This window comes from Mchenga conophoros, linkage group LG7 (assembly GCF_057382185.1).
Source record: "Mchenga conophoros isolate Kocher_MC1m ecotype Shallow Benthic linkage group LG7, M_conophoros_male_GT1.1, whole genome shotgun sequence".
NCBI classification, from domain to species: Eukaryota; Metazoa; Chordata; class Actinopteri; order Cichliformes; family Cichlidae; genus Mchenga; species Mchenga conophoros.
In genome coordinates, this window is record NC_140532.1 from 55,971,430 (window position 1) to 55,999,310 (window position 27,881).

Sequence of the window (27,881 nt, forward strand, 5' to 3'; positions counted from 1 at the left end):
ACGTGTCTCCACAGGTGTCCCTTATGTCATGCAAGTTGCCACAGTAGACAGACTAACATTATTCCCCTCACACCACAGTCATGATATATGTAGACTATGCTGCTTAGCTGTTTTGCACTGCTTATGACGGACACCACCTGACCTCTGCAGCCCAAATCAATGCTGCCACAAATAATGCGGGAATTAATTAAACGTTGCATCGCCTCTATTCCTCCATGGAATTAATGAGAGATAGGAGCGTTAATTAGCAGTGACACCGTACAATCGGTCAACAACTGCGGCATCAGGGCGATCGGCGGCTCACCTGCAGTCACGGTCTGTCTGCAGACAACATATCGCGCACATCTCCGGACTTTTCAGAGGATTTTCAGAGGAGACACGCCGGCTTACAGCGTTATCTTTCATATATTGTACAGTGAAGTGTTAGCGGTGTTCGTTCTGCTGATTTCCCCCCACAAACAGCGCTCATTCCCGGTGTGTTTCCGCCTGTCAAAGCTGCTGTCAACGCCACAGCGGACTACCCGGCCGTCCTGTTCGGGCTTTCCGCTGCAGCGCAGTGTGCTGCCGGTGGCTGCTGATAACATGCCGGGTAAATAGTAATAACAGAACAGGACATTTTTCTGCAGAGCAACAGAGGAGAAAGGCGTCCTCTAGTGGGTCACCTGTGCCAGCTGCGAAATTACTGCTGAAAGAGTGTTCAAGTAAGCAGGGGCGTTTACAGGATTTCTTAAGTGGAGTGGCACGAGATCGACCAAGAACAAGGGGACCAGGACACCACAGTTTTGAAAATATGGGTATTTATATGAAGCCCTGTATTCTCATCCAGACAGTATTAGAACATCATTTTATATTTGACTTTTACAAAATGATAAAATACAAAGTGTGCCACAGGTGGAAAGCAACATATTTCTTGGTCCCCACACTTCTTATCACTAACAGTATGAAATTTTAGCTGATGTGTAAGAATAGGGTTTAGACACTGTGAGTATGCTGCAAATAGATGAAAATTAAAAGGAGGACAGAAATAAAGGACATAGGAACCCTGCAAATGTGAGAATGAATGGCACACAGAGTATACGACTGTCAGGCCCCCATGGCGTGGACCAAGCTCCTAGTTAAACTCGGGAGGCATATAGGCATTTCCTCAGTGCTTAATTGTGGGATGGTGGTGCTTTGTAGATACAGTAATCGTAGCAACAACAATCTAATCAGGCAAGCTAACCGATCTTTCATTAGTCTTAAATTACTGCCTGTTATTCATTGTATACAAAACAGAGTGAATCCTCAATGCCAGGATCTCCTCTTTGACACTAAACTTCTAGAGCAATTACCTCACTTACCTCAATTGACTAGAGTAAATAAATCTGATTTGATTGGCTGATTCCTGCCTCTGAAAAATGTAACTTTTCAGTACAAGCGGCACAAATCATTGGAACCAACAGTTCTACAGTTCAGTTGAGCATCACATGATGTCATGCTGTATAATGCTGCTATAGGTTTAGGTTGCCAGGGGCCTTTCCACAGTACACTGAGTACTTCCTCATAGAAGTGAGTTCTTTTTCCCCACCATTAACAAATGCATGCTCAATGGAGATCAACAGGGAGTCTTTCTCTAATATTGTAAGTTCTTTACCTGAGAATATACTGTAAAGTGCCTTGAGATAAATTTTGTAAACGGGCTCTATGTAAATAATACTGAATAACAGCCACTAGGCAATGCACATGATGAGGCATAAACAAAGAGAAATACTGGTTTATTTTTAACAAAAAGCATCATTTATTGTGCAACAATATTACATTTCCAGTGAATTCATATCATTGTAGGAAAACCAGGACAACAAGGAAGCAGTGCAAGAACCTCCATGCACAAGCATCATTGAAAAACAGCTGACTCGAGTTTTGACTCTGTGGAAATGTGTGTGTGCTGGTTTCACTCGATTTCGGAATGGACCATTACTGTAAAATAATTTACAGACATAAAGCAAAAAAGCCACACAAAAAAACCTGATTTGGCTCAATTAAATATTTCCTTCAAGATCAATAAGTTTGGCCCAAAGCAAAAGATAAATAAGCAACAAATTGAAGAAAATTACCTTAACACATGTCAAATGGAAAAACATTCAAAACTTAAAAAACAAAAGAGCCACAACAAAATAAAAAGAAAAAAAGGCAGTGATAGTTCCAAAGTGGATAAATGACTTTGCTGGAAACATTTGTTTTGATTGTTCACATTTACTCTGAAACATGAGCCGATTTAAAAATCTACTCCTGAATATGGCAAGTAAAGAATATTAATATTGATATTTCTGTGGCTAAAAAAGTAAACGACTGTACAAATCTGTGCTTTTCTAAAAAATATACTCCAAAAAATTGCTATATCTTTCATACATATACAAAATATCCCCGAGTAATAAGTAAGAGGTATAAAAAGATGCTGTGGAGTCACTGTACAGATGGGCTTATGGCACAGAAAAAGATGGGAGGACAATCAGTGCTGTGTATAAAACCAAGACACTAAGTTGTAGAATCAATACTAAAGTAAGAAGACAGACATTGCTATATGTTGGTCGAGGAACGGAGGACGTGGAATCTCTTCAGGGTCATTCGGATGGATCCCAGCTCACGGTTCAGCCTCTCCAGACGATTCTCTAAAGCCACCTGAGGGTGGAAGTGGAGCAGAAAGTTCAGTGGCAGCCATTTCAAAAGTAAGTTAGCAGGTTCAATACATTAGTATCTGATTTAAGCAATTGTATTAACTCTAGGGATGTTGACTTGTCTGGGAGGTCCCAGCAGAAATTTTTAAACTATTTTAACTGATCCCTCTCCCCTCTCCATAACAGGTGACTATGTGGAGAGGGTGTCCTCCTTTAAGTTCCTCAGTACCCACATTTCCGAGGACCTATCCTGGACAACTACCACATCAGCCCTGGTGAAGAAAGCCCAGCAGCGCCTTCATTTCCCGAGAGTTCTGAGATGGAACAGGCTGCAGACTGACCTACTAGTGTCCTTCTACCGTGCCACAATCGAGAGTGTGCTGGTGCACGCCATCCCTGTGTGGTATGCTGGCTGCACAACAGCCGATAAGAATAGACTCCAGAGGGTCATCAGAACTGCAAAGAAGGTGATCGGCTGTCCACTCTTCACCCTGGTCTTCATTGCCAGCTCTAGATGTCTCTCCTGAGCCAGGGCAATTATAAAAGACCACCTCCATCCTAACCACCATCTATTCAACATCCTGCCCTCTGGAAAACGGTCGCAGCAGATGGCCGCCCCTCCCTGAGCCTGGTTCTGCTGGAGGTTTCTTCCTGTTAAAAGGGAGTTTTTCCTTCCCACTGTCGCCAAAGTGCTTGCTCATAGGGGGTCATATGATTGTTGGGTTTTTCTCTGTATCTATGAAGCGCCTTGAGGCGACTTTTGTTGTGATTTGGCGCTATATAAATAAAATTGAATTGAATTGAATTGGAATAAGGTTCAGATCCATCAGGTACAAAACCAACAGACTAAAGGACAGCTTCTACCCGTGGGCAGTCAGAAAAATAAATGCAAATTAAGAGTTTTTTTACAATCACTCTGTTGCTGCTACTTGCTATTTATTATGTTGCTGTGTGTTGCTGTGTGTGTGTGTCTTTTTGTTTCCATGCAATATTCTGTTCTTCCTCCGCAATATTTCAGCAGATGTGCAATTTCCATCCCTTAACAACCATAGCCCTTCCACCCTTATTTATTATATTTTATTACAACGCCTTGTGCACACCCCCACAATGCTCCCTGTAACACAAACATCGTGTATATAGTGTTCTTATATTGTTTTTCTTCTTCTTTCTTGTATATTGTTTTCTTTTCTTTCACACCTTTGTGGTCTTGTTTCCTAATTTCATTGTGCAAGCAACTGAACATTGACAATAAACGTTCTTACAGTAAAAGTTCTTCTAAGTTCTAAGGTTTATTTTGAGCACCTGACGGCTTTATTTTGCTTCTCATCCGTAAACTCTCTCCATACGCTTTCACGTATTTCTTGCGTAGGTGATAGAAGAGGGTTGCCATGTTTGATTCTGAGGTGGGGACTGGTTGCATAATTTGCATAGTACAGTTTTCTGGTCCGTGTCAGACTTTTCATAACCAAACCATGTCCATGCTACAAAGGTAGCCCCTCATTTAGAAGCTACCTAAGCTCCTCGATTTGTTTTGACTGATCCTTCTGTTTGGAGCTACCTGGTTCTGCCTCATCTTGACTGGCCATGCTGGTGTTCTCTGTGCCTGCATCCATGTGGTGACTGTAAGTGCCATTTAGAGTTACTTCATGTTTTTATTTGAGGTAATTTGTTTGATGCATTTTATAAAATTTGATGTTTGAGAATAAATGTATTTTGTCAGGTCATGTTCAGTTTATTTAAAAAAACCTCAACAGGAGCTTCAACTTTATTGTGAAAGGTTTATGTGGAAAAAAACAAGCAGACAGCAGAGCTACACAATGTTTTACCATTGTGGTTGCTAACAACAAAGCATAAAAACCGTCGCTTTTCCATCTGTAGTGTGGTTATTTTAAATATAAGAGAAAGATAGAACTTTAAAAAAATAATATAGCCACTACAGTGACCATCAAAACAATGAAAAGATATTGCCATAAACAGTTTGTGACACCACAAAACAAACGATCGTGTAATATGAAATGATAGACATTTTCATATTGTCATCCGAAACATATCATTATATCGAACAGCCCTACAGTAGAATCAATGATTCTAATTAGCTAATGCATTTAGTTTGGTCCACAAAGCAGAATCTACTATACAAGGTTGACAGCAGCTCAGAGTCTCTACCTAATCACAGTGGTAAGCTTTGAGCGAAATGCTAACAAAGCATACTACCATACTAACATGTTGAGGTTTAGCAGTTTTATTTAAAGTGTCAGTATGTTAACGTTTGTTAAAAAGCCCTGCATACGACACAGTTCAGACTGATGGCAATGTTTTCTGGGTCTTTATTTTTTTAAATAAAAAAACAAAGTATTGAACAACATTTAGCAGTTGGTGGCTAAATCTAAAATGTATCAATAATATCAACAACCACCATAAATAAATCCTAGAAACATAATAATAAATATTCGGATGGTTTCCGTGGAGCCTTACCTCATCTAACCTGGTCTGTAGGCTCACTCTGCCGCCTGCACCAGGCATCCGGCTCAAAGCTGCCTCAATCTGTACATCACACATTCAGAGGTTAATCATGTATGACCCAAAATAATGATATTAATTAAATACCTCTCACATGAAACACATTCAATGGACTCATGTGTAACGCAGAGTAATATTCCCATGTCAGCAAGGTAGAGACAGGAGGAGAGAGAGAGAGAGAGGGGGGGGGGGGGGGGGGGGGGTATAAACCTCCTAAAAATACAAGTCATTTAGCAGCTCTGTAAAAACAATGAATCCTGGCCTATGTGTCAAGAGATGCAAGGGTCTCTTGACACCCTTGCAAACACTGGACATTCTGGTGTTTAAAATAATTGCAAATTTCCTTTCGCAATTACAAGCAGAATGTGATGAAACAATCACTATGACTTGGAAGTGTATCAAAGAGATATTAAGAAAAGGTTAAAAACAGGGCACTTGTATCACAAGCTGTTATAACAAATCAATAAAGTACAAAGTCTGCCCAAAATGAGAGGAAGAGGAAATCCTAATACCAAAGCAGAAGGACAGGTGTTCTAGTTAATTGGACAGCAAACAGGGTGGCACAGTGGTTAGCACTGTTGCTTGACAGCAAGAAAGTCCTGATTTGAATCCACTGGCTTGCTGGGAACTTTCTATGTGGAGTTTTCGTGTTCTCCCAGTGCTGGGTGGGTTCCCCCATGTACTCTTTGTTGTAGAGTGGCGAGATAAAGGCTGTTAATATCAATGTTTGCCATGTCCCAACAGCTTATAAGGGAAGCTAAATTTTGGAATGTTACTACGCTCATGTGTTTGTTTGTTTTTTGTTAATAACCATCTATCTAGAGGCAGGGAGACTAAATTATCTTAGGGTAAAACCAAGTACACCCTTAACTTGTTACCAGTTCATTAATGGGCTAACACTGAGAAATACCATTCACTAGCCCCCCCACACCTACAGACTCATCAGAAAACTTCACGTGCATGTTTACCGTTTTACATCATTTTTAAAAAGACACCAGTGTTCCACTTACATACATACACTGATTTGATAAAAAAGCATATTGTGACATGCCTTTGAACTCTCACCTGCTGTTTCTCCTGCGTCAACTCGTCAAACAGTTTCTCAGCCTCCGCCAGTGACTGGATTCTGTGAAGTGAGGCTGAGTCTTCACAGGGGTCCTGCGGGTCAGGTCCACTAAAGCCTCCCTGCTCCTCCCAACCCAGCTGGGAGTTTTCATCCTGTGGGGTTTCACCACCAGAGGACTCTGGCAGAGAAAGGAAAAAAAAACATTATTAATATGCTCCCAGTAAATACACTCACTGGTCACTGTTTTAGATCTACTGTCTGCTATGTGTGCAAAAAAAGAAAAGAAAAAAATAAAGTTACTGAAGTGTTACTACAGCAATAACAGAAGTAGTGAAGATTAGTGTAATTAATATAACAAATTAATTATAATGTACCTTCTCGCACTCTAAAGCAAAACCTTAAAATAAATAATGCCCAACGGAAAATCAATTCAAATCAATCAAGTATCAGGTTTTATTGTTACATCGCATATTAAAAGAGTCATCATCCATCCATTCTTACATTAAAAGATAAGTATAAATAATCACCCTGTTATTCAGTATCATTTAAACTGGTTTATGGTAGGAGTACAGCACCAAAACAATGCAATAAATCTGGTCAAACAACAAAAAAGCAGTACTTAACTGAATTTTCTAAAAAAAACTGTATCTGTGCGTATAAATATGTTACCATCTTCTCTGCCTGTTGACGTAAACTGGAGTCTTTTCTTGGGACTGCTGCTGTGGAATGAGTGACGTCTCTTGTCAACTTGTCCGTCAGGCCTGTAGACAGCACACAATGAGGTTTTAATTCAACAAAAAACAAGTGTGACAGCTGCTGTTCAGGGGCTTATGTGATGAAGCAGTGAGGTGTTTATATTTCATTTCATGCTCTAACTGACTTTGAACAAACCTGTGTTCTGTGTGACACTCTTTACAAGGTTTTAATGTGTGTAGGGAGCAGTGGGATGACACCTGGTGGTAAATCTCAGCAGGCAGTGTTTACGACAAATATATGACGCAAGGGTTACTCTGTCCTCTGTGACATGGTGCAACTAATAATGTTCACTAATAGATGCCAGAGCTCCACTGCTAATATTTCTCGACAGTAGCTCACCCACACCAAAATCTTTGACACATCTCTCTCCAAGCTGACTAAGATCTGAGCTGAGGTACCCGAGCATTAGGCTTTGGGGGGTTTTTTGTTTTCTTTTTTTTTAGCCTGCCACTGTGTAGTAGCAGTGAAAATTTCTTTCCAATATTCCAACTATCATTTGGTTTGGTGAGCTCAATTTAGGACTCAAAGGGAACATATTGAGTGTAGTTTGATGTGTTTCATACAGATCTTACACTTGCTTCCCAGACCACATTATGACTGTACCTGGCTTCAGAACATTTTGAATGATAGTCATATTAATCCGAGTAGCACAAAGAAATGTACAGGGACTGCACTACTTGAGAAAAATGGTGCAACACCAGACAGGTTACTGCAATGGGACTTTTCTGTGGCCTGAATATTGACCTACAGGCTGTAAAATACATCCATATTACTTCCCAGAGGAAAGTGTCAGAGAATCACTGTGGCTATCCGGTTGTTAAGTGATGACATATGAACCCTGCTTCGGGGTCCAAACTACATTTGGATTATAAAGGCTGTTGTCTTTTTAACGCTTTAATGCTTTGTATCTTGTTCTGCTTGATCTGAACAGTCAGCGATCACTGTCGGCCTCACATGACTAACTTCATATTGTGAATGGATTATCTCAGTTTGGCCCATTTTCAGCGTCTTTTATCTGCCATGTGATTGCATTTGTCTCTAACCATCGGGGACCCTCACCCTCACAGAAATCCTTCAGTCAGAATATGGTATATCATCTTTAAATAGAAACTAGCAAGGTAACTCCCTGCTAACTTCTAACTCTTTTAAACTTTAGAAATCCTGTTTTCATGGACGCCTGGATGTTACACTTGATTGTTACACCTAGTAGAGCTGCCACACTGATCATTTTATTAAAGATGAAAGAATTTCGACAGTTTTTAACTCGGTGATACCACAGTATTTGTTTGAGTTTGGGAGCTGAAGAGGAGTTTGGACCCAGAAACAGCTAATGACATCAGACTTAAAAGGCGGGTAGTGAATGTATAATGAATGGATATAGAAAATAAACTGTGTACCCTCAGTACAGCTTACTGCACAGGCAGCAGAACACTTTCCCTAATATCTGTTTCAACTCCACTGACATGAGGACAGATGCAGAATAACTTATTTTATTGTTTTTATTTAGGTTTTGATTTATTGAGATCTTTTTTGAATTATTTTGTTGTGCTCTTTTTGTGGCATCAATTTTGGCACATAAAGAAAGTTCAGGTCATGTAAAAACGTGCCCATATGGGAGAGCTCATATTATGTTATTTCTAGATGGTTTAAAATAAAGAATCACAAGTTAAAATATTGTGAAGCACAGTGAATACTTAATTCCCCCTCTCCCTGTAATGTTAATGCTGTTCAAACACGGCTTACGGAGAACTTGCGCAACAATACAAGGTAATGTGATGTATGTTTCTTACCTGTGGAGAAGGTATTCCTCTCTTGGCATTGGGTGACCAAAAGCAGTGGAGTAATTTTCAGTCGGGCTGCGTTTAGGGCTGGACTTCGCAGACAGAGGCATGAGTAACATTTCCCTCTTTGCTGAATGGAAGAAAAGAGCGTACCACTAAGTAAAGCTCACACAGCCCTATTAACACTATCACACTGAGTGTGTCACAGGAGACAGAGCCAAAAACAATGTCTTTGTGTTTTGTGTTTCCAATTAATGAAAGTAATTCAAATTACAGACAAACAGTGGACTCCAGCAGTGTACAACCTCCTACAGTAATCACAATACCAGTCAACCAATTATAGCAGCAAGTAGTGAAGCCAATACAGAAAACAAAGGCAACTAAGCCATCTGATTGCTACCATAAATTTCAGACACAGTATATACATCTTAAGTCATACCAAAAAAAATTAAACAAGACACTTGATTTTACTCATTTTTTGATTCCTCTTTAAATGGTAACTGTTCTTATATTTGCTGTTTTCTACTCTGAGCACTCGTTAAATACAACTTGCTTGATTCATATATGTTTTTATATGTAAGTGCTTTCTATCTAACATTCACACAGAATTATACTCCAATGGATGAATTGGAGAGCAACTTGGGGTTCTTATCTTGCCCAAGGCTATTTGGCATGCAGACTGGAGTAGTCGGGGGTTGAACCTTCCATTTAGTAGGTGACCTGCTCTACAACCTGAGCCACCATCACCCCTAAATGGAGGTAGAATGACTGGAAGCTCTTACTGGGTGTAGCTGTGGGTATGCTTCGGTGTGCTGGAGGAGGCAGTGAGGAGGATCTGTGGCCCTCTGGAGACAGACTCCTCTGAGCTCTTAGCAGAGCAGCAGCTCTTTCTGCTCCACTGCGACTTTTCGATCCTCCATGTTCAGCTCCAGCCACAACTCCTCGAGGTTTAACCAACTCCTTCTCTCTGTGAAGAAGTCCAGCGCGCTCCTGAATTGGCTCTTTGTATCTTCTCTCCACAAACCCAACAGTGGTTCTCTGGCTACTGACCCCTACAGAGACAAAAACATAATATAATCCAAGAGCAGCTTAAAAAGTGCATCCAGTATAAGATTTAACAACAGGATGTGCAATAAGGTATAAGCTGAGCCATCTCCAGACAGAAAAGCAAGAAATGACAAGTGACTACAGAAGACCTGAAAGTAAAGAATAAAATCCTGGAACTTAATGTGAATCACCACAAATTAAATAATGTCACATGTACTGAAAGTGTACTAAATCGAGGAATGATTACAGTAAGAAACCCACTTTTAATTGTAGCTGCTTTTGTAAAACCAACACTGAGGTCTGACCTAACTGTTTGGCCACAAATCTTCGTTTGACATGTTGGGCTATATAGCAGCTGTATAATTTCTCATTTTTTCTCAATTAGCTTGTTTTCCAGGAGTCACTCTTTCTGATTTGAGCTACAGGACTGAGGAACATTTTTTTTCATGGTTAGCTGCTTAGAATTTCAGACAGTCCCTCAGTATAAAGTGGCCTTTGTAAATGTGTGTGTGAGAGTCATACTATGGTTGGTGGAGCTGTTCTTACAGGGGGCCCGGGTATCTGTGGCTTTAGTCTCCTCCAGCTCTATCAGGGCCCTCATCATGGGTGTCAGGGCACAGGATCCTTCTCTGTGACTAGCTTCCTGGTGGCCAGCACTCTGCTCCTGGTGTCTGATCTGAAGAACAGACTGTTCACACTCTGGAGGAGATGCACACCTGTTGGAGAAGATCTCTGTAAATCACTTACAGTTGTACTAAACAAAACAAAAAAACATCCTCAACAATCAGAAACACACCTCCAGCTCCCAGCAGCTGAAGGGGTGTCCACGGAGCTTCCTGTTCCCGATGAATGATCATTTAATGGATACGATGCCCTTTTGTGGACTGTTGATTGATTAGGTCTTCTGACACTTTTTAGCTGGTCTGATAGAAGAGGAGACGTTCTGTGGGTGACATCTGGCTCTGCTTTGCCTTTACTGGGTGACAGCAGGAGGTCCGGATGGTGGAAAAGGCTGTGGACACGTTAAAAGGTTAAGAATTTGGCACGCATCAGTTTATACACCCCTTGTAAGCACTGCACTTACAAAATATTTGAACTTAAATTGGAAAGATATAATAAGAGAGACATGATTAAAAACATTAAAGAAAATCTTTAGTTATTAGTTCATCATTCTTATTCTGATGGCATACTTTTGTTTATTATAAAAAAAAGTAAAGATTCACGTAATCTATGTTCCTGGTTGTGATTTTCAAAACTCAAATCATCAAGTTTTGTGACCCTGGCAATTTAAAGCAAAAACCACATCTGAAACAAGAATTTTTAGTAGAAGAGTTCACATTGTCAAAGACCCAAGATGGTGATCAATACAAAGGAGAATGCTCGCTGTTTTATTAACAGTTACAGAGTCCCATATCAAATCTGTTCCATATCACATTGGAGTTCTACTGTACAGTCCTGAAGCATCTAAATGTTTGCAGAGCACATCCTGCAACATTATAATCAATGAAAGTGGCCAAACCAGGTGGCAACAGGACATAAGTAGGGCATATGCAGAGGGGACTAAAAATAACAGCACTAAAAATAGTTGTCCAGAGACCAGAAGGTATCACAGTGGCACATTCAACAGGACGTCCATGGAATGCTTTAAAAATACCACCTCTGTTCGTCAAAGGTATCAGAGAAGATGGCCTTGATAGGAAATCAAACAAATTTAAACCAGGTAAAGATTCTGATTTTATTTAATAGGTGGAGTCCCTGACATTAATGATTACACCTTGTGAAGGATTTCAGTACTTTTTGTGCTTACCCAGCTCCAGAAGGTTGTATGTTACTGTGGGAAACATAACGGGCCCTGGCCTGGTTCTCATGCTCCAACTGCTTCACCTGAGACTCCAGCTTAGAGATCACTCTGAGGGGTTTAATCACAAACATACACATGAAATAACTAAACCAACACTGTTTAGATTCAAAGAGTCATAGAAGTATTTCAAAGGCAGGTACAACAAGCTATGCTGGCTCATTTATTTCTTTTTTCACTACACAGCACAAGGCTGTTTACTTTAATGACTGACGGATTGATTGAAAACAGCAAACAATGTTAATAAGTGTAAACGATAATATATGATTGTAAATAAATTCCAAATAAAATGTTAATTATTGTGAGGCTATAAAACACACAGCAGCTTCACCCATCTGCTTTTTAAATTTGAAATTAAGGGTCCACCAATCACATGAACAGACAGCTACTTCAGACAATGGATGGACAGAGGGGCTGTACAACATCTCTGTAAGCTCAAGTAGGATTATTTTGAACTGTGAGTCATACAACGCTACTCTAGTCCAGTGCAAGAATAAAAATATGAAAATGGAAATGAGCATATTAGGTCCTCTTTAATGTCAACATTTTGCAAGAAAAATTCTCTCAACCATCAAGGCCTGGCTGTAATTTGCTCCTCTGTTTTACAGATCATAGTAATTAACATTTGCACTGTGACTCCATTAGTCCTTGACGCTTAGAGCAGCTTACACATTTTCTATTTTTAAAGTCTTGTGTGTATTCAAAAAATAAAACATTTCTTAGGTTCCCCAAAGTCTCTTTACACACAAGGTCATATGTTATTTCAGTGGATGCTGATGTAGGCCTTACCCTTTAGGTTATTAACTCAAAAACAGATAAGCTAAAGTACTCCAATTTATAACTACCATCTGTTCTTATTGTTGACTTGGCACACTTTATCAATGTGCTCCCTCTATAGGCATCAATTAGCAGGCAAAGGGGAAACTGCAAGGAGACTATGCTGCCTAGCATCAGAGGCCAGCACTATTATCTATTTTTAACAGGATCATCGTTAGGCTTTATCGATTAATATTCTTTTCTCCGTCTCCCTGCTGAATACCACCCACCACTGCAGCCCTTTCACAAAAATGCTCAAACCAGCAAGTGACAATGAAACACTGACAGGCCGGAGACCAATAACACTGTAACATTTTGACCTTGACCTAAAGTGACCTTTAAACAAGCTGGTAGTCTTGACTTTTTAACTTTTAGATCCAGCTCACCTACCGTCACTCTCTTCACTCACCTCTTTAATTCAGATATCTGATCATTGGAATCAACAAGCTTATTCTCTGCTGACACCAGGTTGTTCTGTAGATAAATAAATGGGGAAACTCCATGAAGCCAAACAAATCAAATAATCACAGTAAGGTTTTAATGTAAATTTCAGTGAGAGAATCATTACCTTCAATCCTTCATGGTCTTTTATCAGAGAATCATATTCTCCAAGCAGCTGAGGAAACAAAACCACAGACATCTTAACCTTGGACGCCAGCATTACTGCAGTGCTGACAAAGAGTGATTTACTTTTTTGCTCTTAATACAAAATTCTGAAAATGTGACAGTAGTACTGACAATACTTCAGACGAAAGAAAAATCAATATTAAAATCAATGAAAAATGAGGTGGATGTGGTGGCTAACATGGGGTCATTTAATAGTTTGGTTTTTTTAAACTGAATTTTTAAACACTCTATACATACTATAGCACTGGCAAATGTCCTTTTTTAAAATAATATAAAAAAAAAATCAAACAAACAAAACAAAAAACCCCACCAATGTATAACACTGCCTCTTCATTGTTTAAATACTAAATTTATACATCTTTCTGAAATCTAAAGGAGTATGTAATTGTTCCGTTAGATAGATTACGCATAAGTTATCTAGCCATAGTCTGTTGGTTTATCGGGAGTTTAGTTTTTAGTGCAAAAAGTGCACCTCTGTAAAAAATAATGAGCTTGATTTATAACATGTTATAATTTGATAATGAATGCAAAAAATACAATTGCTTTTTGTTTTAGATCAGCATGGTGACATGGTTTTTAGTACTGTTGCTTCACAGCAGAAATATGAGGGTTCGAATCCACCATCTAGCCAGGGCTTTTCTGTGTGGAGTTTGCATGTTCTACACTTGGGTACTCTGGTTTCCTCCCACAGCCCAGAGGCATGCACCTAGTGGGGTTAGGTTCATTGGTGATTCTAAATTGTGTGAATGTGAGTGTAAATAGTTCTCTAACTGTGTTGTGTGACAGACTTAATATTTTTTAATAGTACTTTCAGAATTATGTTTGTTTTTTTTAAAATCCACCGATACTACACTGTCCAGTGTTTCAAAAGACCAGTCATGAAAGTGGCAGAAACTGTATTACACAAAAATTATATGTAGACTATAAAGTGAAAGACATTTGCTTGTACTCCCCTGCTTTGGAGAACATCTGGCTGTAGCCAACATGAGGTTAAAAGAATCAATACTGGAGCAGATAGTAATCAGATGAACCTGACTGGTGCATCCTTGAAAAAAAACACTCTTAACATAGAAAAAACTACTAAATTCCTCAACACCTAGAGCTAGCTGACTGCAGATAAAGTAAACTATCATAAATTATCAAGTCCATTAACAACAGTGCACTTGCCTGATTAAAGGAAATACCTCAGTACTGATGCTACCAGCATCCAGTGAATAAGAGGATGTTTATGTTTATGTGACAGTTTTCTGACCGTTATCATGTCTTCATGTCATTCTGTTCTCTCACACTTACATCCTGCAGCATCTTGTACTCTCTCTCCCTCCTGGCCTCCTTCTCATCTGCTTCTCTGCAGGCTTTCTGCGCTGCCTCCTCCAGCTGCCGTACACGGTTCTTCAAACGCGCCACCAGGGCGTCCTTTTCTTTGGCCGAATGTTTGCTTTCTTCCAGTCGCTGTTGCAAAGATTTCACAGTGGCACCTGCTACAGCATAGCGCTCCGGCCATTCTGCCTAATGACAAAAAAAGGACATCAAAATGAAGATATGGAATAAAGATTACTTTCATAGCCATTGACATATTTTTAGAAAACATCCTTGATGAAGTGACAAATTAAAAAGACATTCTAATTAAAACCCAATAAATATAAATGAACACGTAAACATGGATTTTCGCATTCACAAGATTTTCAAAAAATTTGACCTATGACCAAACTTGTTGAGAATTCTAGTAGTGTACCTATGGTATCAATTTAAAACTTGTATGTTGCTTGGTTAACGAGTTATCGCATTCACAACTTGGGTGTCCATGTCCCCTGCTGGGTGATGACAATACCACATCAGCTTTTTACGGCTAAGGGGTAAAAATGATATAAAATAAATAGCAAAGCATACCAGCTTTTTTTCCAGTGAGCTGTTTGTTGCCTCTAGTTCTTGAATACGGGTGGTGGCCTCAGCCAAAGCCTGTTCTAGATGCCTGCACCTGTAAATAAATAGCAATAAACAATGAAAGCATAAAAATAATCTAAAAAGCAATACTACGGGATTTTATATTGGTAATTCAGAATATGAATTCAATATCATTCAAGTTTGATTTGACACCTTTTCCCCTTTAATTTCAGCATCTTAACCACAACTTTGCATCATCCTAAATGGAGTACCTATTTTAATGTCCCCTATTGTTAATGCACTGACAGATGTAGAAATGTGTTAAACTTTTGAACCCCTTGACATCAAAAACAACAGTTCACTTATTGGCTATTTCTAACCAAAAGTGACTGTTAACCCGCTGAGGGGGACTGTGATTTGGTTCTACATTTAACTGTATCATCCCTGCTTATTTTTCTTGTACATATAAAACTAATTTTTTACTCCAACTCAATATAATGAACAATAATATTTTAACTGAAACTATAGTCCATAAATGCAAACCTTTCTGTGAGCGCATGGTTGCTCTTCTCTAAATCCTGGGGCAGATCTCTGAGCTTGAGTTTGTCTCGCAGGATTTGGATCTCAGACTCATAATATGCTTTCAGGTCAGCCACATGCCGAGAATGCTTCTCTCTCAGGTTCTGCCTTAGTCTGAAAAACAGGAGAAGAAAAACAAAACTTTTTTAAAGAAGATTGGTCATGTGTAATGTTACTTTATTCACAGCACTTGAAGTAGTTTTTGGTTCTCTGGGAGGTGACTGGGCATGGCAATGTGATCACGATGCAAAGTGAAGCGAATTCATCTGTTACCTTATTTATCCATTACTTCTGACTTTCTGATAATCACAAATACATACCTCCACTTTTACAAGTACAAAGAGATAATGGGGGAAAAAAGAAGCAATAAATTGGAATGAGAGCAGCTTTCTTTTTGGGGCTGGCTAAAGCCTCTTGGACAGTGCCAGAAACGATTATACTCACCTGTAAATAAAGGAATAAAAGGGGAACTATAACCAACCTCAAGGGTAAAAAGTTTTAAATATGTGCTAACATAATCAATCTTGTTATGAAATGAAGCTATTAAACATGAGATTTCTGTTCACTGGTTCTGGGTCCTATGAAACACATGACGTTCCATGTCCTTATTTCAGGTCCTCTTAACAGAAAACATTAGGTGTAGCTAAAGTGCTAATAGTGTTTGGCAGTATTTTGGATTTATTTGATGTCTTTAGAGATTCATATTGTTCAAATACTAATCGTTTATACTTTATAAACAGACATTTTCAGTTCTTTAGCTTCAGGTCAACATCAAGCCAAATCAAGCATTAGAGTAGATGTTCCTAGAAATTATTTTGTTTGTTTTTTTTAATTATTTGACACATGTAAAACTTTTTTAAATTTTCATGTTATTTAATTCTGTTCAATCAAGTCTCTAACGTTATGTCATGCCCCCCCCCCCCCCCCCCCAAAAAAAAAAAACCCACCCAACTTTAAAAAAATGTCACCATACAGAGCATTTCTAGTTTTCCTGTGGCGTTGCTAACTTTCTGTAGGGAAACTGAAAAGATCTACCACTCAAAGACAGATTGACACTCAGTGGATTGTTTGAGAATAACATATCAAAACCAAGTGATAGAAAAGGCTCAAACAAGTTAAAGTTAATATCAGTGCATTTTTTTGGAAAGATATAGGCAAATGGTTGAGCAGAACATTATACATTATAACATATGTACGTACAGAGAGAGGACAACAGGATCCTCTAGTGATGATGCTCTTTCCATGTGTGGACTGACTCCATGACGCAGAGAAGCACCAGAGGCTGAACAAGGCTTCAGGGTGCTGGTGTGGGTGTGACTACCCTCCTCTTCGCTGGCTAAGGGAGCACTGGCTCTGCGCTGATGGCTGTCTGTTTGGGAGGGCTGAGCCTTATCTTGGGAGGTAGACAGGAATTGGGTTGTATTTCCCCATGGGCTTTGCACTTTAGATGGGGCAGAGACACTGGAGGTATCAGAGATATAGTCTGTATCTCCAGGGTTGGGGCTGCAATCCACCATGCTGTCAGGGGTTATGGGGGTCCCAACTCTGGGGTAGCGGTGGGGCTGATTGGCGAATGATGGGCTGCTGAAATGAGAGGGTGAAGTGAAGCCAGAGGTACGATCTGACTGCCGCATGTTAGCTGCTGGATCCAGTGTCAACATCTGAAGCACAAAAATACAAATTGTAAGAAAATGTGAACTTGTGGATGTGAAATTTATTACAAGATTACAAGATTAACACGTCACCAGTCAGTTGTATTTTTAAAAATATTATATTTTTTAATAATTAATGTTTTATCGTGTCATTATCTATCTTCTGTAAATCACTTCTACAATCTTGGGATTGCAGAGTTTGAGTCATGTGACATACCTGCGGTGACAACGGAAAAGAAGTAGCTGAGCCTTCCCAATCTGAACGCCTACAATCTGCTCTTTGCTTGTTCTGATAGATCTCTCTGAGAGACAGCTGAGGTTCCTGGCTTCCCGGAGTCTAAAGAAGACCAAATTAGGCATCAAACCTCAGCATTATAAGCAAACCATGTATTTTATATCAGTCTCAGAAGCCACAGTAAACCATAACGTAACTCACCAGACTCATGGATGCCTCTTGCAGAAGTAGATAGGCACCGCTGTCAAAGCTTTCAGGTAGTGGGTGATAGAGATCACACTCATTCAGACGCCAATACGTGAGGCCTAAAACAAAAAAAGGCTTACTTTAATTGCTATATGCAATAATTTGGAAACATTGTTTGAAACTACAATTTTATCACATATTTCTGGCAGCGCTGGCCATCCTAAAGATATATGTTTTTAATATAAACAAGGAGTCTGATATTTAGTTAATTGACACCACTGGCAATGTTTACAATAACAATTTGGCTGATAGCCAGTGCTGATACTATTCATTTTTTATTTGTTTCTGTACCAAAGATTGTTAATATCCCATTATCAATATGGATGGGATATAGCCAACATGGATCAATTCCAATACCAATATTCAGCTGACATATATTTTATATCTTCCTTGTTACTAGCAAAGCTATTAAAAGTACCAAAATTACACCTAAAGAAAGAATTTAGTTGAAAAATATGTGTGTATGTCTATATAAAATATCTTATTGTTGTTCCACTGAGCCTTAGTGTAATCTACATATTATTATAAACACTTAATTGCACCATAGTGTTGGAGTAACACCCCCCCCCCCCCCCCCCCAAAACAAACAAACAAACAAACAAAACAAAAACAAAAAAACCTTGGAGTGAACAGCTGTTTAAAAAATGTTTGACTGGCTGAGAAAAATGCAACTCTATTGTAACTCTACTATATGTTTAACTGCAAGAAACACAGAAATTAGCTCTCCAGGTATGTGTAGAGATGTATGTTTTCAATTTCTGATATGACCAGGGGCTTCATCTTCTAAAAGAAAAAGTGTAATATCCTGTATTTTTTTTTTTTATTTCATGTTTTGTACTTGATTTATTTCAATATACTTTACAGTGGCCAAATCCAGTCACTGTGTGTCTGAATTCAAGTCACTGAATTCTTACCTGAGGCTTCAGATGCTAAACTATCACTCCTCCTCAGTGGAAAAGAGCTGGAAGATGGCCCAGCTGGTTGATGCTGAAAACCAATAGAAATGAGTGGATTAGATTCAGCAGCAGGAAAGTAATCAAAACAGAAAAATACAGCAAAAAGAAAAAATACTACAAATAAACACTATGCAATGTTGCGGGTTTGTTTGTTTTATTTTATTTTATCTATGCAAAATCTTGGACAAATAATCCTGGAGAAGAGGCTGTCACCACTTCCTGGGTTATACCTGGTCCTGGGACTCTGTGCTCTCCACAGTGTTTTGACTGTGGGATTCTCTGGGGCTGCGAGGCTGCTCCTGGTACTCTGGTATTTGGGATGACGCTTGTCCTGCTTTGCTCTTCTTGGGCCTCAGTTTCTGCCTCTGGGCCCAGGAGGTCAACTGTTGACTGGTGCTGTCAACAGAATTGCTTAGGGTAAGTAAAATTATAATTTCTCAGACAAATGCTGCCTAAACCTCAACAGGATTCTTGCAGGGTATCTAAAGGGTTGAATGAGTATTGTTACAACAAGCATACTGCTGCCAATCCACACAAGTGAGACAGGGAAAGGAAACACTAGCACAATGATATATTCCAATAAAGCTTAATAAAGACTCGCACTCGCAAACATGTCCAAAATAATTGGGTAAGCACACATACACATGTGTTTGTCCTTAATTACATTTTTAATTTTGTTTTCATTTATCAAAACTTAAGAAAACCACTATTCTAGAGCCATTTACCAAGTGCATTTATATTGTAATACTGTGTTAGTACTTTCCAGATTAAGTTACTAATTCCTAACAGTATTACTAAAGTAGCTAGTGTGATAGGGGGATGATCTACATATGATGATCTAGATACTTGGCAGGATATGCTAAATTTTTGAGAAATATTTATTGTTTTCTTGTTTGAATTTGGGCTTCCTATCATCTGCCAGCCAGAGACTCATGTGACTATGTCATGTTGGGTGGCCATTTAGTTTCAAAAAATGTTTTAGAAAACATCTACAGGCAATTAAATTTGATATTAAATGTATTTATAAAACCAGTTTCAAACACAGAACTCTTAACATTGATGGCTTCATCAGTGTATTTCTTTTAGGTCATGTTTACATTCATGTTCCTCACTGTAGGGTATAAACTGGGTATAAACTGACTGCGTGACAGATCTGAAGTGAAGTACACAGTCACTAGCTGCTTGATCCTAATCAATGGTGTCTATATGTTGGGCACCATTTATTTTAAGTAATTAATGAAGCTACTATTGTTGTGTCACATTCATAAATCTGCTCAGCTCTCTTGCTTAATGATTGATGCTGCAGGTGTTGGAAACTCAGAGGCAAGACTTCTACAGGCAGCTGCAGGCAACAAATAACTTTGGCTCCCGACTAAATCTCATTAATTTGACCTGTCACAGACTCTGTCTTTATCACATTGAAGACTTTTCCATTATTTTAAACACTCAACATATAAAATAAACTGTTGGCCAGCTGAACATGTGTAAACCGTGCCTTTTACCGTGTCTGTAATGTTTATGGACTTGTGTCAGACTTTGTCTATAGCCATTTTCAGATGCTCTTGGGTTAACAGATAGACGTTTATGTCTGAAAAAGCTGAGAAAACACCACAGTACATCCTTACAAACTCAGTTTAGCATGGATGTGTTTGACCTTACATACCCAGAGATTTTCTGCTGATAAACTAGTGATTCATTCACTCCGAGCATCCTCTCATTGGAGAAATCTTGCTGGCAACCAAGCATACTTGTCTCTGTGTCTTTCTGGAAGTTAATGGACCAGTGATGCTTCTCGCTTCTTTGACCAACAACCTCATCTTCTCCCGGTGAACCTGCAGGTTCCAGACTCGACTCCCAAGTAGAAAGAGTCCCATATCCACTGCTGAGCACTGTGGTTGCACGCTCATCCCGCTGATTTGTGGCCTCAGACCTAGGGAGTGGAGGCGATGGGGAGCTAAAAGGGGTATGGACGGGAGCTGCCAGACTGTCATTGTCACTGGACACAGTTTTGGGAACAGTACATTCACTGGAGACAGGGGGGAAAATATAGTCCTTCATGTTTGTGGTACTTTTGCTCACAGGAGTTGGGGAGAACTCCCCATGTGGCTGGACACTAGCCTGGCGGTTTTGGAGCTGAACAAGGGCCTTAATTTCATCCTGAATCAACTGAAAAAGAGGAATTATTTTACTGTAAGAAATTGCTTTCAATATACTCATTAAGATAGTCCCCTTGTAATCCACCATCTCTTTTTTGAGGTGGTCCAATTTCATAAAACAGGACATGATGTTAAATCCAGGCTTACCTGTATTTGGCACTGGTATTGTTCTTGCTGAGCAAGTATTTGCTCTTGGTATTGCTTCTCAACCAGCTGAAACAGATGCAGCCATCGACCCTGTAGCAGAAAAACAAACATCGTTACTTGTCTTACTTTGAATAAAAGCGTGGGCTATTACAAGACAACAGTCACACAGAGATAAACAGAGACACAAAGAATGGCAAGAAGCTGTTGTATTACTAACTGCCATAGCCAGTCGCATGACAGCCACAGGAAGCCGACGGGTAAAGAGATCATTTTTTATCAGATTCCTTTTTGGAAGAAAAATTGTTCAAGTCATCTTTCCAAAGTCACGAAGAGGCGACAGATCCCCTGGATTTCAGGGTAAGTCCCGAGACACACTGTGCTACAAGAAATCCCTTTCACTGGAAAGAACAGTGACTGTTGCAGTACTCCGGAGCGAAGAGACAGACAGGACGGCTGGGGTCGCTGTCGGGATTTCTTTGCCCCGCTCCGATTTTAGTGGATTTTAATGCTGTGGCTGACGCCACTGGACTTTTAGTGTTGTTTTTATGTTTTTACTGTGTGTTCCCCGTGGCCAGGGATGTTTTTAACTGTTTTAAATCTTTTTTGTGAAATACATTATATTTTAGTACAAAGTTTTGTATTGTTCTATTGCCTTGGCTACTCCACTGCTCTGTCCGTTTTTTGAAGGGTTGCCCTTCACTTAGAATAAAACCTGGTGTCCACCTACATATCTGGCTACTCGGAACATCTCAAGGTCCTGTACCCATCCGTCAGTAAACTGGAACTGGGCTTGTTAAGGGACCTGAAGTTACTAAACACTTCATGAGTGTATGGACTCACACTTAGGACCATATAATTATAAATATGAGTGTGATGAAAGTTGGGCAGCAAGCTAATGTCTTTAGTCCACTCTGTATGCTCGTATGAGTCTAACCCTTTCACTCCTTTGATTTTTTCCTGTTTTATTATTTATAGTTTTGTTTAGAGGGAATATTTTACTTTCTTTTCTTGTTTCTTTCAGTTTTAATATAGCTACTTTTTGTATTATTCATTTATTTATTTGAGATGCGCCAAATCGCACAAAAGACTTAACATTACATCGAAGTTTGGTTGTTTGTTTTTTTAAATGCTCGCTGGAAGAGACATTTTTATTTTTAACGTACTTTTTGTTTAATTTTGTATTTGTTGTTTGGTCGAGTGTGTAAGACAGATAAACACTGGAACGGCCTGTAAACACGGCTTGTTATGGTGGAAAAAAGAAGCCGGTTTCTCTTTGTTTCCCTCCCCACCACTGTGGAATTTTTATTTAGGAGTTTAGGAGTCAACAGCTGTTTAGTATACAACGTACACAATTAGATATGGGCACTGAAACCACAGTCCATCAGTTATTTCTGAGATTTTATTAATTAATTAATTTTAGATTTCTCCATGAAAGAAAATGTATAAGTTAACTTTTTCAAGTTTTAATTTTTTATTTAAAACAAAGAAAACCCATATGAAACATAAATTCCCTCTCCTTAAATATGTCTTTTCAAACAGATGCTTCCATGTAGGGCTGTGCGATATGACCAAAATGTCATATCCTGATATAAGAATTCTATCGTCCTGACAACGATATAAATCACAAAAATGTAACATTTTCTGTAAATTCTGTGAATCTCGGGCAGCTCGTCTTGCGGGAAGTGTTTCCAGCTGCGCGTCATGTAGCTGGAGTCGAGTGTTTAAACCGATGCATGAAACTATACATTTTAATACACACCTCCTTCATTCTTTTAATCTCACTTGGCTCACTACTGCACCCACTCCGAGACCAGACCATATATTAGACCTAGATTTGTCTTTTGGCATTTCAATTTGTAATCTGGATATAACTGATGCTTTTTCATTAGAATTCTATATTATCCTTTTTGATATGCTGCTCCTTCTTCCCCCTGCCACACAGCATCTACCTTTTCACCAATCACATTATATCAATTCTTCCACTGCTAACTATTTTGTTGAGTCCTTCAAAGCTGCAACAGATGCTTGGTCCATAGCAGCTTCCCTGCTCTATCTCAGCCATGAAGATTTTACTAACTTATTCAAAAGCACTTGTTCCTCAATTATGGATACTGCTGCTCTGTATAAATTGAGAAAGTCTGGACTTAAACAGTTGTCCTGGCTCAATGATTGATGATTGCTCAATGTATGTTTTCTCCCATCAACTCTTAAAATGTGAATAATTTCGACAATTCTTTACTAGTAAAGTTGAGACTAATAGCATTCCCACCCCTTTCACATTTTAACTGACTCTCTCAAATAGACTGTTTTAAACAGATTACACTACCCGCTCTTACAAAGACAGAGATTTCTCATTGAAATCTACAACTTGCTCTCTAGTTACTGTGCCTTTCACTCTTCTGAAAGATGTATTTGATCCAAGCACCCTCTCCATTATCAACACTTCTAAATCTACTGGTACCATTCCATCTCTCTTGAAGCAGGTAATCTAGCCCTTGCTGAGAAAGTACAACTTAGACTCCAAATTACCTAATAATTACCAACCTCTACAAACAACCACTACCAAAATTCTTCAGCAACTTATTCCTTGCATACAGAAAAACAACATCTTTAAAAAGTATAAAATGAAAACAATTCTTCTACATCAGCTGCACCTTATTGTAGGGTATCTCAGGATTCCATTTTAGGGCTTATTCTGGTCTCCCAGTTTTGCTTACTCTGGGACAAATCATGAGTAAACACAATCTCTATTCATTCTCATACTGACACTATTCAGCTGCACCTCTGCCTCAACCCCAATGAGAAGCCCACTTTCTGATTAAGTTTGACAAGCAAATTACCTCAGTGGTTAAAAACGTCTTTGTTTTGGTTTTTTAATCTCTGTTCCATATCAAAAATTAAGCCTTTTCTGTATGTGAAAGATCTGGAGATTGTTACTCATGCCCTCATTTCTTCCCACTCAACTACTGCAATTCACTTTACAATTGTCTCAGTCCTCTCTGTCCCACCTTCAGTTTATCGAAAATGCTGTTGCTAGGATCCTCACACGGACTCAAAAAAGACATCATATTATACCCGTTTTAGTTTCTTGATTTCCTGAAAAATTTTGAATTGATTTCATTGATTTCAAGATCCTTCTCTTTGTCAATAGAGCCCTTCATGGTTTGACCCCTTCTTACATCACCAACCTCCTACAAACCTGCTCCCTTTCCAGGTCCCACTCCCATGAATCGCAGAATACTGACCCAAATGCAGAACACCAAAACAGCCAAGGGTTAAACTCAAAATACATTTTTAATAGGGTTGTTTAAGCAGTCCAAAGAATATAATATCCACAAAGGCAAAATGAATCCAGAGCAGCATGAAACACATGAGGGCGGGTTAACTTACACAGAGACAAACAATGCTCTTTATAAATAAATCTGAATTGAGTAGAGTTGAGAACACAAAAGAAAATAGTTCCATGTACACTAAAGGACTGCAATACTATGTGTATTTATGAAGGTGCCAGAGAACCCAGCTGTGTACAACAATTATGGTACAAACTTCCATTAGAGAGAAAGAAGACATAGGAAGAATTTAATTTTCCTGTGACCTACCCATACAGTAATTAAAGATTGAGAACAGAGTGTGTTATACCCAGGTGTACAAACTGAAAGCCTTCAAGCTTGATGAACTGTGCCATAAAGTGCCTTCACATTGTAGAGCATCACAGTTGTCTGTTCTCTGCAAATCACATCCTGTGTCTGAAAAGATCAGCTGTGTGGGTGTTGGGGTCTGTAAATGTGTATGTGTGCATCTATCTTACTGTCAGGTGTGATTTGATCAAAAAATACATGTGACAAGTCTGAACTGAGGCTACCAGCAGCCAAATACAGTGCACAAGAACAAACTGCTACAGCAGCAAACACTTCATCATCAGCCTTTCTACAAGACCTATTGTCTTCCAGTCTCAATGGGTATTTTCCTACCTCGCAGTCCTTCCAGATCTCAGGGTCTGTCTCCCCACTGCTCTGGATCTCCTGGACCAGGGCCCTAAGGGTCTCCAGGGAGCTTGGATTGATGAATGGTAGGGTCTTCCCTTGTTCAAAGGCTTCATCTGTGCTCAGACATAGGCTCCTGTAAAACAAATTGGATATTGTTAAAATATTGTATCAAATATTAAAATATTAGATTAGAATATATTAGATATGTTTCTCCAGGCAGTATTATTTTATACTGTCTGGCATTATTATTATTATTATTATTATTATTATTATTATTATTATTATTATTATAGCTGAGCAGTATTTTAGAGACAACTAAATAAAATAAAAGTCAAAAAAGATCTCTACTTCTTAGTTCAGCCAATATCTGCAGCAGATATTGGCCTATCACAGACTTTTCAGTGTCTGATATTTTGTTCAACATGCGCCAGTATTAAAAATATTTTTATGCAACATAAGGCAGAAGAATATCCATCTGTATATTTAAAAACAGTGTTTATCTTGAAGAATAGCTCTGACACATTTGTCTGCAGTACATGCAGCAGAGTAACGTCACAGCTGAGCAGCAGGCAGTGTCAAGCACTGGAAGTTATCTTTAGTTTTTGAAATGTTTTGGTGGAAATTAACAAAATAGCCCTATACTTCCTCTTCCAGTTTAACACTCTATATGTGTAACTATAAATAAATACCACCCAATATGTATACTGTATGTATAGTATCTACTTGAAAGATCCAGTAATCCACGTGCTCTACTACTTTTGATAGAATACTGCTTAAAGATAGCTTTGTCTGTACATGTCTAAACTCAATCTGTTCAGAGGTTTTCCAAACACAACACAAAAAAGGCCACTGAACACAACAGAGTAATATCAGCACCTATTCAATTTTCCATTCCATTGAAATCTGAGAAATAATCATGTATGCAGTCAATTGTAGTTCTTAGAAAGAAAAAAAAACTGTAACAGGAGTTTTAAAAGACCATAAATCAAAATTGACACAGAAAATTGCAGTCAATGCATCTTCATATTCAACACTCCTACATATGTTCAAATTTCCACAAGCATTTAAAGAGAGCTGTCACAATAATGGAGAAACTATTCTGCATAAATAGGTAGTAAATGTAAATCAATTTCCTTTTAAGCATTTAAATTTAAAAAAAACTGCAACAACACACCTGCATTAGGAAAAAAACTATTCAAATATTTAATATTTTAAAAGGGGCAAGTGTTTCTTTTTTTTATGCAGACACTTCCTCATACAGTAAGGAACTTAAGAGTTACGGTACCTGATCTTGTTGCATGCTGGTGTGATGTCCATGGGCCTGCACTCCACAGTGCCTCCTGTTGTTTGGGAGGTTGTGCGTCTCCCCTCAGAGACAGCCAGTCCTGAGGCTGATGTCCCCTCAGAAGACACCAGCGAGTTTTCGCTCTCCTTGCCCACATCCCCATCAGCACTGACATGGCAATGGCTCAAAGCCCCTGAGCTGGACACATCCTCTGAGATACTGTCATCTGTGGACATTTTTATGGGCCCATGCAGAGGAAGTCACTCTGACAGCTAGGGACCAAAGGAGAAAAGTTCAGAGTTCTGTTAATCACACTTCTTGTATTTCCAGCTTCAACAACAGGAAGTGCTGCTGAACTGTGAACACGACAATGCATTAATACGTTAATGTATAATACATGTAAAAGCCAAGAAAAGACACCAAATCAACTCTTAGTTTTGATCTTAGATCTACTATCAACATTCAGTAACTGACATAAATATAAGCAACATAAATAAGACATAAACAAAAGCCGTGCACAATACGCAGATTTTTAAGATAATATGTAATTGTTCTTGCTTTAGCCTCTTCTGTCAGTCTGTCTGTCATGACCTGTGTTTGCTGTATGTGAGAGCTCGTCCAACATGGGCAGCTTTGATTGGACACCTAATTAACTTAGCCAACAACAAGAAAATCAACAGAGATAGAGCTCCACAAGCGGTGGGCTGGTTCATTTAGTAAGAAGCTACATTAGCTGTTCTATGGTGTCGGCCAGCGCAACGGATGCTGCAGACAGTTGAAGTTGCCTATAAACTCCACGGGAGCCTGGGTCAGTCAGGCTAAGTTACCAAGCTAGCACAGTAACTACCTCTGACTAGCAGTTCAAAATGGTTAGCTAGCTAGCTCAGTTTGGCTAAGTTGGTTTATGACAGGTTTGTAAGCACAGCGTAGGCACGCAGGAGAGCGCGGGTGAAACGATAGCGCACGCGGGTATATAATAAATGATATAAAACAGAAAACTGTGTCGCGCTGATTGGCTACATATAATAAACATTTAACCTACCCGTTAACTTGTATCATTATTTCATCCATATTTCTCTGTGAGTAGTCAAGCTGGCTAGCTGGTTGCTGGTTGGCTACTGCACTGCAGTGGTCGTTGGCTGCTGTAGCGTTCACAGCCCACATTGCTATTGGTCAAAATATTATCTGAAATACAGAGCTGTGATTGGTCGTTACTTTCACTCAGTGTTTCTATTGGTTATGTGGGGGACAGAGGCGTACGCATCTGTTGGGACCGTAGATAAACCAAAAGCATGAGGATTGTAAATTATCAATAACGGGATAAAGACAAATGTTTATTTGACTTAAAGTGTGGCTTTTAAGCCAGATAACTAAAGTCATGAAGAGTTTCTGATTTTATACGCCTTGTTGTGTTTTAACGTCAGTTTGCTCGATTCTTGAACTAGTGTGTGATGGGTTTCATATTAGACATTTCTCATTTGTGGTGTAAAATAAAATAGTTTAGCAACGATGCATGATTTCCATCGTTGCTAAACTGCATCTTTGATTGTATCGTTTTTTAAATATAGTTTTGTTAGTATTGTTTCAAGGATACTAGCAACTTATATAGTAGTCAAACAAAACACATTTT

General features: G+C 39.0%; 1 protein-coding gene across 2 annotated transcripts; it reads right to left on the reverse strand.

The window, feature by feature from the left end:
* Nucleotides 1-1,726: 1,726 nt before the first annotated feature.
* Nucleotides 1,727-27,417, reverse strand: mphosph9 (M-phase phosphoprotein 9). Of its 2 annotated transcripts, none has more exons than XM_085280302.1 (24): nt 27,294-27,417; nt 26,252-26,523; nt 24,952-25,099; nt 20,981-21,070; nt 20,341-20,843; nt 18,908-19,073; nt 18,636-18,708; nt 17,677-17,780; nt 17,458-17,577; nt 16,789-17,249; nt 15,553-15,702; nt 15,016-15,103; nt 14,419-14,634; nt 13,067-13,114; nt 12,908-12,972; nt 11,632-11,733; nt 10,621-10,836; nt 10,347-10,540; nt 9,560-9,829; nt 8,787-8,907; nt 6,910-7,001; nt 6,240-6,418; nt 5,130-5,198; nt 1,727-2,658 (listed from the first exon to the last, which is right to left on the reverse strand). In XM_085280302.1, the coding sequence occupies exons 2-24, from the start codon at nt 26,485-26,487 to the stop codon at nt 2,557-2,559; spliced, it is 3,813 nt and encodes a 1,270-aa protein (XP_085136428.1). In that variant the 5' UTR covers nt 26,488-26,523; nt 27,294-27,417; the 3' UTR covers nt 1,727-2,556. The 2 variants fall into 2 exon arrangements, with proteins under 2 accessions (XP_085136428.1, XP_085136429.1); XM_085280303.1 differs by having other exon boundaries at nt 1,728-2,658; nt 10,371-10,540.
* Nucleotides 27,418-27,881: the final 464 nt, after the last annotated feature.

Bases quoted from the DNA above. Each gene is read 5' to 3' on its own strand.
- mphosph9 (XM_085280302.1), bottom strand. From the start codon at position 26,487: ATGTCCACAGATGACAGTATCTCAGAGGATGTGTCCAGCTCAGGGGCT. The intron at 17,250-17,457 runs GTATGTCACATG...TTTGTGCTTCAG, and splicing joins CTTTTCCGTTGTCACCGCAG to ATGTTGACACTGGATCCAGC. The intron at 6,419-6,909 runs GTAACATATTTA...TTTCTCTGCCAG, and splicing joins GTCAACAGGCAGAGAAGATG to AGTCCTCTGGTGGTGAAACC.